This window comes from Acomys russatus, chromosome 31 (assembly GCF_903995435.1).
Source record: "Acomys russatus chromosome 31, mAcoRus1.1, whole genome shotgun sequence".
Taxonomy (NCBI): Eukaryota; Metazoa; Chordata; class Mammalia; order Rodentia; family Muridae; genus Acomys; species Acomys russatus.
In genome coordinates, this window is record NC_067167.1 from 3,512,094 (window position 1) to 3,523,203 (window position 11,110).

General features: G+C 51.4%; 1 protein-coding gene across 1 annotated transcript; it reads left to right on the forward strand.

Annotated features, from left to right (window-relative positions):
* The first annotated feature begins 6,469 nt into the window (after window positions 1-6,469).
* Ebi3 (Epstein-Barr virus induced 3) lies at window positions 6,470-10,146 on the forward strand. Its single transcript, XM_051172737.1, has 5 exons — window positions 6,470-6,577; window positions 7,171-7,300; window positions 7,463-7,641; window positions 9,508-9,662; window positions 9,976-10,146. Exons 1-5 carry the CDS (start codon window positions 6,511-6,513, stop codon window positions 10,144-10,146), a joined length of 702 nt encoding a protein of 233 aa, XP_051028694.1. The 5' UTR covers window positions 6,470-6,510.
* Window positions 10,147-11,110: the final 964 nt, after the last annotated feature.

Sequence of the window (11,110 nt, forward strand, 5' to 3'; positions counted from 1 at the left end):
GATGGACGTGGGACAAACACCAGAGGGCGCTGCACGCCTTTCTTCTGACAGGTCCCCTTCAACAGATCTGAGCATCATCACTATGCTGAGCGACGGTCTTACAGCCTCCCTATCCCCGGACTTCTAAAAACCCAAGACAGGCCACTCCTTCCGGCTGGCTGTACAAGTGAGCTACTCCGGGACCTTCTTGCCTGGCAGGTGACGTCATACCTCGTTCCTTTCCCACCCTTCTGTCGTGCTCCTGGGCCTGTCCCCCCGCACCTGAAATGCTGACTATCGAAAGGACTCAGTGATAGACCTTCCTCCCGACCCACGACCTGGAATCATAGGAAAACGTCCCTCAAGTCAGAGGTTTGTCCAGTATGGACAGAGTGAGAGGGAACCCTAGGGCATGTGCTGGGGACTGGATCTCCCCTCAAAAAGCCTACAGCTCTTCTCTGCTGGCTGTATTCCACTTGGACCTATCGGCAGGGAGTTAGGGTGTGGGTTTCTAACCTGTGTGATCGAGAGTCGCCCTCAGGATGGCCAAGGAGCTAGGAGGACATCTGAGGGTGATAGCCGGGCATGTCTGGCAGCCGGGGTCCTCTCCTCTCTCAGGAAAAACACAAATGGGCGCTGTCTATTTTTGGAGTCCACAGATGCTGCTTTCCTGGTACTCAGACTTAGCTGGGCTCTTCCGTCTTGGAACGGGACTCTGTATGCTCCTGTGGAACCCCAGGTCTTCACGACGGGGCGAGTAGGACTGTGGACCAGAGGCTGAAACCCTGTCTGTGGTACCCACGAGCTGTCCTAGGAAGGCAGGAGGAGTCTGGTGTCCCGATGCTGTGGAGTTGTGTTTCTGGAACTCAGGAGTTGGGTTCAGATAGGCAGAAGGCATGGAGTGCCAGGAGCCTAGGACTGTGTGTATCTCTTGAACCTCGGAGCCATCCACAAAAGGCCCAGAACTGCGCACCCACCTCCCGGAATGCATCCTCTCATGGGAAAACATAGACAATGGCATTTTGTAGTCAGCAGCCAGGTCATTTGCTTGGTCCACAGTCTCTGAACTTGCGCTACTCAGATCCCACACATGCTGGGAGCCACCACCTTGGAGATCACCTCTTAATATTTTGATGAATATATTGTACTTATTTTATTGCTGTCTTAATGTTATTAATAAGAGGTAACAACCGGGAGTGGTGGCACATGCCTTTAATCCCAGCACTCGGGAGGCAGAGGCAGGCAGATCTCTGTGAGTTCGAGGCCAGCCTGGTCTACAGCCAGGGCTATTACATAGAGAAATCCTGTCTCGACATAAAAAAATTAAAAAAAAAAAAAAAAAAGAGTTTACATACGGATCTACAGATTTGTTTTTCTCTCAATCCTACATCATTGGGTCAACTAACTAAAATAAAATTGAGCATAGTTTTTCGGTTTGCTTTGCTTTGGTTTGGTTTGGTTTTTTGAGAGGGTTTCTCTGTGTAGCCCTGGCTGCTCTGGAGCTCACTCTGTAGGACAGTCTGGCCTTGAACACATAGAGATCTGCCACCCAAACGCTATGAGAGCATGAGCACATTTACATTATGCTCCTAATGTTTTATTTTCTTAATTAGGTCCTCACTCTGTATCTCTAGCTAGACCTGAACTCACTATGTAGACCAGGCTAGCCCTGAAACCATAAGGTCAGTTTTTCCTTTGCTGCAGAGTGCTAAGATTAAAGGCAAGTGCTGGGCAGTGGTGGCATAGGCCTGTAATCCCACCACTTGGGAGGCAGAGGCAAGTGGACCACTGTGAGTTCGAGCCAGCCTGGAGTAAGTTCCAGGACAGCTATAGCTGTTACACAGAGAATCCCTGTCTCAAAAAAAAAACCCAAAAAACAACGGATTGCTGTGAGTTTGAGGCCAGCCTGGTCTACGAAGTGAGTCTAGGACAGCCAAGGCTACACAGAGAAACCCTGTCTCAAAAAACCAAAAACAAACAAACAAACAAACAAATGAAAACAAAAACAGAAGCAAAACAAAACAAAATATTAAAAGCAAGCACCACCAGGCCTGACTTATATTAATTCTGTACATTTAGTCATCAAATTAAAAGAAGCTAGGTATGGCACACACAATTGTCCTCTCTACTGAAGACACTGGCAGGAGCATCACTACAAAGTATAGGCAAGCCTGGGTTACAAGCCAGACCCTATCTCCAATAAGCAAATGGCAAAGTGTGTGCAGACACTGCCACCCCTGTTTTTGGTCCATTAGTGTCAGTCTCTGTCCTGAGTCCCTATGGTAACAGCATCATGTTTTTTGACATCCCTGCCTGGAGTCTGTGATGACACTGAAGCAGCAGCCAGCAGCTGTGGCAGTGACATGAAGAATCCCCACCCAGCTGCTTGACTGCTGTGCTCCGCTGATTTTGTGGAGGAATTTGACCCCGTGTCCTGCCTGCAGGCCTTGCACTGTAGTTTCCTGAAACGCACTCTAACACTTGACTGGCATGTTAACCTGGCACACTATCTGATTTCTGGCTCAGCTAATCTAGATTCCTAAGACTACTCATTTCTACCTTGAACTTGGAAAACAGCAGGTGAGGTCACATGCTAATGTTGCTTTTAGGACGGCTGGACAGTTTTTTATAGCCCTTGATCTGCGTCGGTGCTACTTGTCACAGTTTGTAAACAAATGCTAAAGACGGGAAAGCAGAAGATGATGAGTGGTAGAAAATAGCTTTCCCTTCCAGTATGGCCATCCTGGGGTCAAAGGTCTTTCTTTCTTTCTTTTTTTTTTTTAAGATTTATTACGTATTTATCATCATGTCTACAGTGCTCTGCCTGCATGTACACCTGCAGGCCAGAAGAGGGCATCAGATCACATTATATAGATGGTTGTGAGCGACCATGTGGTTGTTGGGAATTGAACTCAGGACCTCTGGAGGAGCAGTCGGTGCCCTTAACCTCTGAGCCGTCTCTCCAGGGTCAAGGGTCTTTCTATTCCAGCATACTGAGCAACTGACGATTCCAAAGCATAAGCTTATATTTATTTATGCCACTGACTTCTGACCATGAGGACAACCATGGCGACCACAAACCATAATTCCACGGTGACCTGTACTTTCTGTGGATGCGTGGAGTGGGACGCACAGGATTTCAGCCGTGGGCTGTGGGGATACAAGTACTGAGTGAGCGTGGCTCCAAGCCTGAATCCAGGACCGTTTCCTAATCTGCCCAGTAGAGATGCAACGGTCCCTGCTCGCCGCTTGTCTCAGTGTTGCATCTCATGCAGCCCTTTACCAGATCACAGATCTGCCCAAGGATGCCTTCATCCTGAAGTGGGGGCTCTGAAGGTGCAGCAGGCCACCCCATTCAGATGTTAGGAGGAAGAGGAGGCTCTTTGTGGCCACGTGACAGCCATGTGCCCGGCATGGAGTTGCTGGCTCCATGGAGCAGGGGGACAGGTAGTGGGAGCTACAAAGAGACCAGTGAGAGCCGAGACAGGATGCAGGCTGTTCAGGGCACCTCAGGGACATATCCCTGACTTAGCCATTACTCAGGTGTCGGGGGTGGTGGTGGTGTGGGTGCGACTCACTGTGGAATGGTCCCCCCTCTTCTTCCCGCCCTTCCCCCTTACCTCCCTGCACTTCTTTGAGGCAGGATCTCAGGTAGCCCAGGCTGACCTCAAAGTCCCTAAGTAGCCAAGGATGACTCTGCGTGCGCGACCCCTATGCCTTCTCCCCCCCCCCTTACCCCGAAGCCCAGGAGAATGGTGTTGTGCCACGAGCGTCTCTCGTATGAGTCGTCCTCAGTTTCCCCTTCTGTTCTGGTCCAGCCTTGTGGGCTTTGGAGCATCCCTGTGCGCCCATCTGCCTCACGAACCACAGATGTCCTTGTGTTTGGATATAGGGACTTGCAGGCGATAGAGCTGTCACCCAGCAGGTGCACTGGGTGCGTTGTCCCTGCCTCTGTCCCTGCCGTTCCCCCACCCAGTGGGAGCCTGGGCTGTCCTGGGACAAAGCTGCTGGGTTCCAGGTGGGAACAGAGGAACCTCAAGACCAAAGGCTCTGTTTCCCTTAGGAGTGGCTGGAGTGCTCAGGGCCCATGCGCTAGACGAGGCTCCCCCGTCTCACCCCAAGAAGGTGGAAATGAGTTTTCCACTGGGTTAACTCTTTTAAAATGAGATTGCTGAGCTGGGCGTGGTGGCGCACGCCTGTAATCCCGGCATTCGGGAGGCAGAGGCAGTCGGATTGCTGTGAGTTCGAGGCCAGCCTGGTCTACAAAGTGAGTCCGGGACAGTCAAGGCTACACAGAGAAACCCTGTCTCAAAAAACCATTAAAAAAAAAAAAGAGAGAGGGGAAAGCAGTGGGGGAAGAATTCCACCAAAATATCTTATTAGCATAGGGTGGGTGTTTCCAGGAATCCCTTGGTGCTTGCTGAATGGGTTTCTTATCAAAAAGGGATCAGGCTTGTAATTGAGGTCTATGTGACGCTCCTTAGAAGAAAGGGGGGCAGGGTGCTCCCCAGATCAGGCAGGGAGGGAACCCGGCTGAGAAGTCCATCCTCTTATATCGTGCTCAGAGGCTATCTGAAAGCGCCAAACTTCCATTTTTAAAAAAAAGATTTATTTATTATGTATGCATTGCTCTGCCTGCATGTGTGCCAGTATGCCAGAAGAGGGCATCAGATCTCATTATAGATGGTTGTGAGCCACCATGCAGCTGCTGGGAGTTGAACTCAGGACCTTTGGAAGAACAGCCAGTGCTCTTAACCACGGAGCCATCTCTCCAGCCCACAGACTTAATAGCAGAATCTCACATGTCCCCTCCCTCCTCACTGCCGGGACAGGTGGACAAGGACATACAGCGAATTCTCAGATCCTGCAGATGCAGCTGCTGCAGGCCCAGGGATGCTGAGGACTCGGCTGAGATGTGCAGTATCCATCTTTCGCCTGCATGAGCTGAAGTCTCAGGGACCAGCCTCAGGGACCACCTTGCCCAGCCTGCATGGTCATGAACAGCACTCATCACACACTGGAGGCCTGTCTGGGATCGTACGAATGGTGTCTATGGGACCCCATCACACCATGGCTCCCTACGCTCTGGTCCTCCGAGCCCCATCACTCTCCACCTGAAATGTTGCAACTCTGGACATGTCTCCTGCATCCCAACCATCACCCTGGGAGTATAAGCTCACCGCAAAAGGGAAACATAGCCGGAGTGGAGCCCTGGTGAGGGTAGGGATGGGACAGGGATGCTAAGAACATAGTCTGAGCTCCTGGACCCAGTACACTGTTATATCAATAAACACCAGCGCAATGTAACATTTAGAGAAGCCAAGGAATGACGTTGTGCCTCAGGGGCGAAGCACATACCTTTGATAAAACAGGAAGGCGCTGGGGGCTGGCATGGTCTACTTGAGGCCTTGGGCTCTGTTCCTGTCAGTGCTAAAAGAAAATTTTTTTTTTTTAATTTTTTAAAAAGTGAATAAATAAGCCCAGACTGCCTCCTCTCATTCGGCTTTATTTCAATGCTTCTGTTCATCTTGTGGTTTGGGGAGGGAGGTTGTTGGGTTATTTGGTTGGTTGGGTGGGTGGTTTTGGGGTGGTGGTTGTGCTGGTCTGCGTGAGTGTGTGTGTGTGTGTGTGTGTGTGTGTGTGTGTGTGTGTAAATGGAACTCGAGGCCCTGTACCCTCATCTTCTATTCTTTTCTTTTTCACGGTGAGATGCAGGTCTTCCTGTGTATCAGACTGAAGTTAAATTCACAGACGTTCCCCCCTGTCTCAGCCTCCCACATGCTGGGATGGCAGGGGGCAACTGTCACGCCTGGCTTTCCGTTTTCTTTGTCACCTTCCTGGCAGGGACCCTGCTCCCACTTCTCCCCCTTTCTGGGGAAATCCCCCGAATCCCCAGGAGGCAGAAGGGACAAGTGTAGCCTGGAGTTCCCGGAGACTCCAGCCTGTCCCTGGGGGTTTCCCTGGGTATTCCGAGCAGGTGTCCTGCACAGTTCAGAGTGTCCCTGCCATTGGGAACTTTCTGGAGATTGAGGTTGCTCCCTGTTGTCTGGAGCCTGACTCAGTTTTGGGGAGATTGTGGGTCATGAAGGGCCACCACTCAGTCTCTAGAACAGTCTCTCTCTCTCTCTCTCTTCCTCCCTCCCTCTCCCTCCCCCCTGTGTGTGTGTGTCTGTCTTTCTGTCCCTTCCTCTCCCTGTGCATCTGGCAGGCATCTGTCCTCTGCCTCATGTCCCTTCCTGGGGTTTCCCCATCACCCGGAAGGAACACTACCCAGTGACTTCTCCCTTTTGGGGCCCTCCCCCTGTCCCCACTGCAAGGCTTTACACACACACACACACACACACACACACACACACACACACACACAGCAGCTGGTGACAGAGCCAGAAGCTCCCGCCACTGTTACCACCTCCTGCCCACTCCCTGGGTGACAGAGCCGCTCAGGGCCAGGCTCCCTGCTCGGGTCTCCAGTTCTTCGTCCTTTCTCAGACAGGTCCCTCAATTTGTCTCCAGAGAACGGAGCCACAGAGCATGTCCCAGCAGCTCCTCCTGTCACTCGTCCTCTGGGCCAGCTGCTCTCCTGGTAATGCAGGGACAGGTATGTGGGCACACTGGGGACTGGGGTACTTGGTCCAAGGGGACTAGGTCTTCGCTTCCAGTCTCAGGTCATATCTGGAGTCAGGTGGAAACTCACACCTACACCAATGGGACCTGTTCCCACTCAGCTATTGGGATGGAGAAACTGAGGCACAGAGAGATGAAGCCTCATTTTTCCAGGCAGAGGCGCCTTTGAGCTTAGAAATTGTGTAGCTACACAGCAGACTCTCAGTAACCCTGAATCTTCATCTGTATGACTCAACAACTGAGAGTCAGAAACGATAAGAGATGCCCCTGGGCATGGTGCTGCTCAGGAAGGCAGGAAGCTCAGGAGTTCAAGGTTATCCACAGCTACAAGGCCAGCCTAGGCTACATAGACCCTCCTAACAAAAAAGAAGGAGAGGAGGTAGAGGGAGGGAGGGACGGACGCAAGGAGAGAGGAAGAAAGGGGGAAGAAAAGACTCAGTTGTTTTATGTAAATAATGGGCTCAGTTGAGGCCCTGGGGTTTTGTAGTACAAATAGGAGTTCGTGCTTCCATGCATAGCAGAGACCTACAAGGCACATGGAAGCTCATGCTCCTCTGTCTCTCCCAGCCCATGGGACTCTGAGCCAGCCCAGGGTGCGATGCCGTGCTTCTCGGTATCCCGTGGCCATGGACTGCTCCTGGACACCTCTGCAGACTCCCAATGCCACCAGAGCCATGTCCTTCATCGCCACCTACAGGTCAGAGAATGGTGAGGATTCAGGACAAGTCAGGGAACCAAGAGATTCCAGCGTCCTGATTCACTCAGGGTGGGAGGCAGCCTGGGCCCCATGGTCAGGCGCTGTGGGTGAGCCAGGGGTGCCTTTCCTGACCCCCCCCCCACAGCGCTTCTTCTCACACAGGCTTGGCATTGCCACCCCGAAGCAGAGCTGGCCCTGCCTACAGCCGACCCCCCAGGCCACCCAGTGCATCATCCCCCACGTGCACCTGTTCTCCATGGTGCCCTACGTGCTAAATGTCACTGCAGTGCACCCTAGTGGCACCAGCAGCAGCCTCCTGGCCTTTGTGGCTGAGCAGATCAGTGAGTGTCTGTCCTCCCCACCCCTCACCTGGCCCCAGTCCTACCTTGTCCCTACAGTCTCCCTTCTGTGACTCTGCTCCAGCCCCCGTGTTGCTCCCCAATACCCCAGGCTCCACCCTGCCCCAGGGCCTTTGCTGGGTTTCGTTCCTCGGCCTTCCTAGGTTTCTGTTCATGTGTCAGCTCCTCACTGAGGTTTCCCCCCCCCCCAAAAAAAACTTATTATTAAACATAAGTGACAGTCATCATTAAGAGAGGAGGAAAGCCAGGGGTGGTGTGCAGGCCTTTAATCCCAGAGGCAGGTAGATCTCTGAGAGTTCAAGGCCCAGCCTGGTCTATAGATCAAGTTCAAGGCAAGTCAGGGTCACTCATGAGGATCTCAAACACACACACACACACACACACACACACACACACAAAAACCCTGATGAAGGTCAGTGAAAGGCTGTCATGCCCTCAAGGAGATAAACATGGCGTCTCCACAGATCTGACGACTCCACGCCTAGCCATCTGCTCAACAGAAATAAAAATGTCCATCCCTACACATCCTTGGCAACCTCATTCACAGCATCCAGAAGGGGACAGCCCAGTGCCACGCGTCCTCCTGTGGGTCTACACAGAGGAACATTACTCAGTCCTGAACAAGAATCAAACTCTGGGGCCAGGCAGAGTGCAGGGATCATGAGGACACGGAGCTCAGTGAGCAACCCAGACACAAACCCCGCAGTGTGGGCTGTAGGGAGGGAATCCAGAGACGGGAGATCTGTGGATACTGAGGTACAGGCTTATGGGTGTAGGGCTTGTGTTGGCATGAAGGAGTGTTCTAGAAGCAGGCAGAGTGATGCTAACACTCCCTGCAGATGCCCTGCATGTCCTCCCAGCACAGAGGCTTGCGCTATCAGAACGTGTCTCAGAAAAGTCCCTCAGCCCACTGGGGTCTTGCACCCTGGAACTTTCTCTTTGCCTGTGTGAGCATCATGATTTCTGTCAGCAGTGATGAGAGTGATTCCTGAAATGCTTGTTTGTAGAGCAGATGGATGAGTGAGTGAATGAATGAACGAGTGAGTGAATGAATGAATGAATGAATGAATGAGTGAGTGAGTGAATGAATGAGTGAATGAATGGGTGAATGAATGAGTGAATGAGTGAATGAATGAACGAGTGAGTGAATGAATGGGTGAATGAATGAGTGAATGAGTGAATGAATGAACGAGTGAGTGAATGAATGAATGAGTGAGTGAGTGAATGAGTGAATGAATGAATGAGTGAGTGAATGAATGAATGAGTGAGTGAGTGAATGAGTGAATGAATGAACGAGTGAGTGAATGAATGAATGAGTGAGTGAATGAATGAATGAATGAGTGAGTGAATGAGTGAATGAATGAATGAGTGAGTGAATGAATGAGTGAGTGAGTGAATGAATGAATGAGTAAGTGAGGGAATGAATGAATGAGTGAGTGAATGAGTGAATGCATGACAGACACAGTGAACGAGCCAATGATGCGACAACGGCTAAGGAAAGGAACGCCCGCCTTAACGAGTCAATGAACACAGGTAATAAAGAATGCGGGAGAGTGACTTAGTTGTTAATGGATCCATGGACGGATCTGCACTTGAACCAACAGTAAACAAAGCTGTGAGTGAGCAGGGGACTGAGTAAAGGAGTGAGTTAGCGAAGGACTTAATGATAAGCGAAGGAATGAAGTCGTGATACGAACGGATGAGCAAAGGGCGGAGCGAGTGCACGGGTGTCTGGAGGTGACAGCAAATGTATGAACGAGTCGTTAATGAATTAAGGGACTAGCGCATGGTAGATGAACAGAGAGCAGCCCCTGACCCCAGCCCTTGCCGTCCCCCGCCCCCCCGCAGTCAAGCCTGATCCCCCGGAAGGTGTGCGCCTGCGCAAATCAGGGCAGAGGCTGCAAGTGCTCTGGCATCCCCCTGCCTCATGGCCCTTTCCAGACATCTTCTCTCTCAAGTACAGAGTCCGCTACCGGCGTCATGGGTCATCCCGCTTCCACCAGGTGAGGCGCGCGTGGGGTGGGGTTCGGGGGGGGCGAGGGCAGACACATGGTCTGGGAAAGGAAGGAGCCACAGGGAGCCCAGAGGTGGGTGCTGGATGAGGCAGGGTCTCACTGTATCCTCCCGGCCTCTCGCCTCTCTGTTGGAGCGCTGAGATTACAGATGTGATTCTCCAGCTGGCTTTACACGGTTGCTGGGGATTCGAACTCGCATCAAATGCTTTACCCACCAAGACAGCTGCTCCCCAGCGCCCCACTGCATCCTGGTCCTCCCCGCCTCCTCCTTGCAGTTGCTTGATATCATTTCTTCCCATAGGTGGGACCCATTGAAACCACGAATTTCACCCTCAGGGCCACGCAGCCCAATGCCAAGTACTGCATACAAGTGTCAGCCCAGGACCTCACAGACTATGGAAAACCTAGTGATTGGAGCCTCCCTGGGCAAGTAGAGGGGGCACCCCAGAAGCCATGGAGGCTGCGTCCTTGACAGCAGACCCTGATGTCGTCTACTTGAAGGTGGCTGGGTGGCCTGGCCCGGGTTTGAACCCTGCCTTTGGATTTGCTGGGCTGCTCAGAAGCATTGGATAATTAAACTCTCCGCACCTCAGTTTCCAAACCTGTGAGGATAATTTTCCTCCTTCCATCAGTGACCATCCATTTGCGACCTGTAAATGTGATTTAACTAGAAGAAGTAATTAAATAATAATTATTACTGTTATAATCATGATCATATTTGGTTTTTTTGAGACGGGGTTTCTATGTAGTCCTGGCTGTCCTAGAACTAGCTCTGTAGATCTGGTTGGCCTTGAACTCACAGAGATCCATCTGCCTCTGACTCCTAAACGCTGGGATTAAAGGCGTGCAGCACCATAGTCCAACAAGAATTATTATTAAAAGTCAGATTCATCTTTGTCCTTTTTTTTTTTTTTTTTTTGTTTTCGTTTTTTGAGACAGGGTTTCTCTGTGTAGCCTTGGCCATCCTGGACTCACTTTGTAGACCAGGCTGGCGTCAAACTCACAGCGATCCGCCTGCCTCTGCCTCCCGAGTGCTGGGATTACAGGCTTGCACCACCACGCCTAGAGGGCATTGGATCCCATTACAGATGGTTGTGAGCCACCATGTGGTTGCTGGGAATCGAACTCTGGAAGAGCAGCCAGTGCTCTTAACCTCTGAGCCATCTCTCCAGCACCACCACCCACTTTACCCATTTTTAAATTTTAAGCATTTTAAATTTATTTTCAAATATATGTATGGGGTATGTGTAGTTCCCATTGAGGCCAGAAGAGGGCACCAGAGCCCCTGGAGTAACAGGTCCACTGTGTGGCTGCTGGGTCCTCAGCTTGAACACCTGGTGGACCGACTCTCCCACCCTGTTTGTCCGTCGTGACCGCAAAGTGAATGATGTTGTGGATCATCTGTGCCCATGTGCACAACATACTTACATACTTAG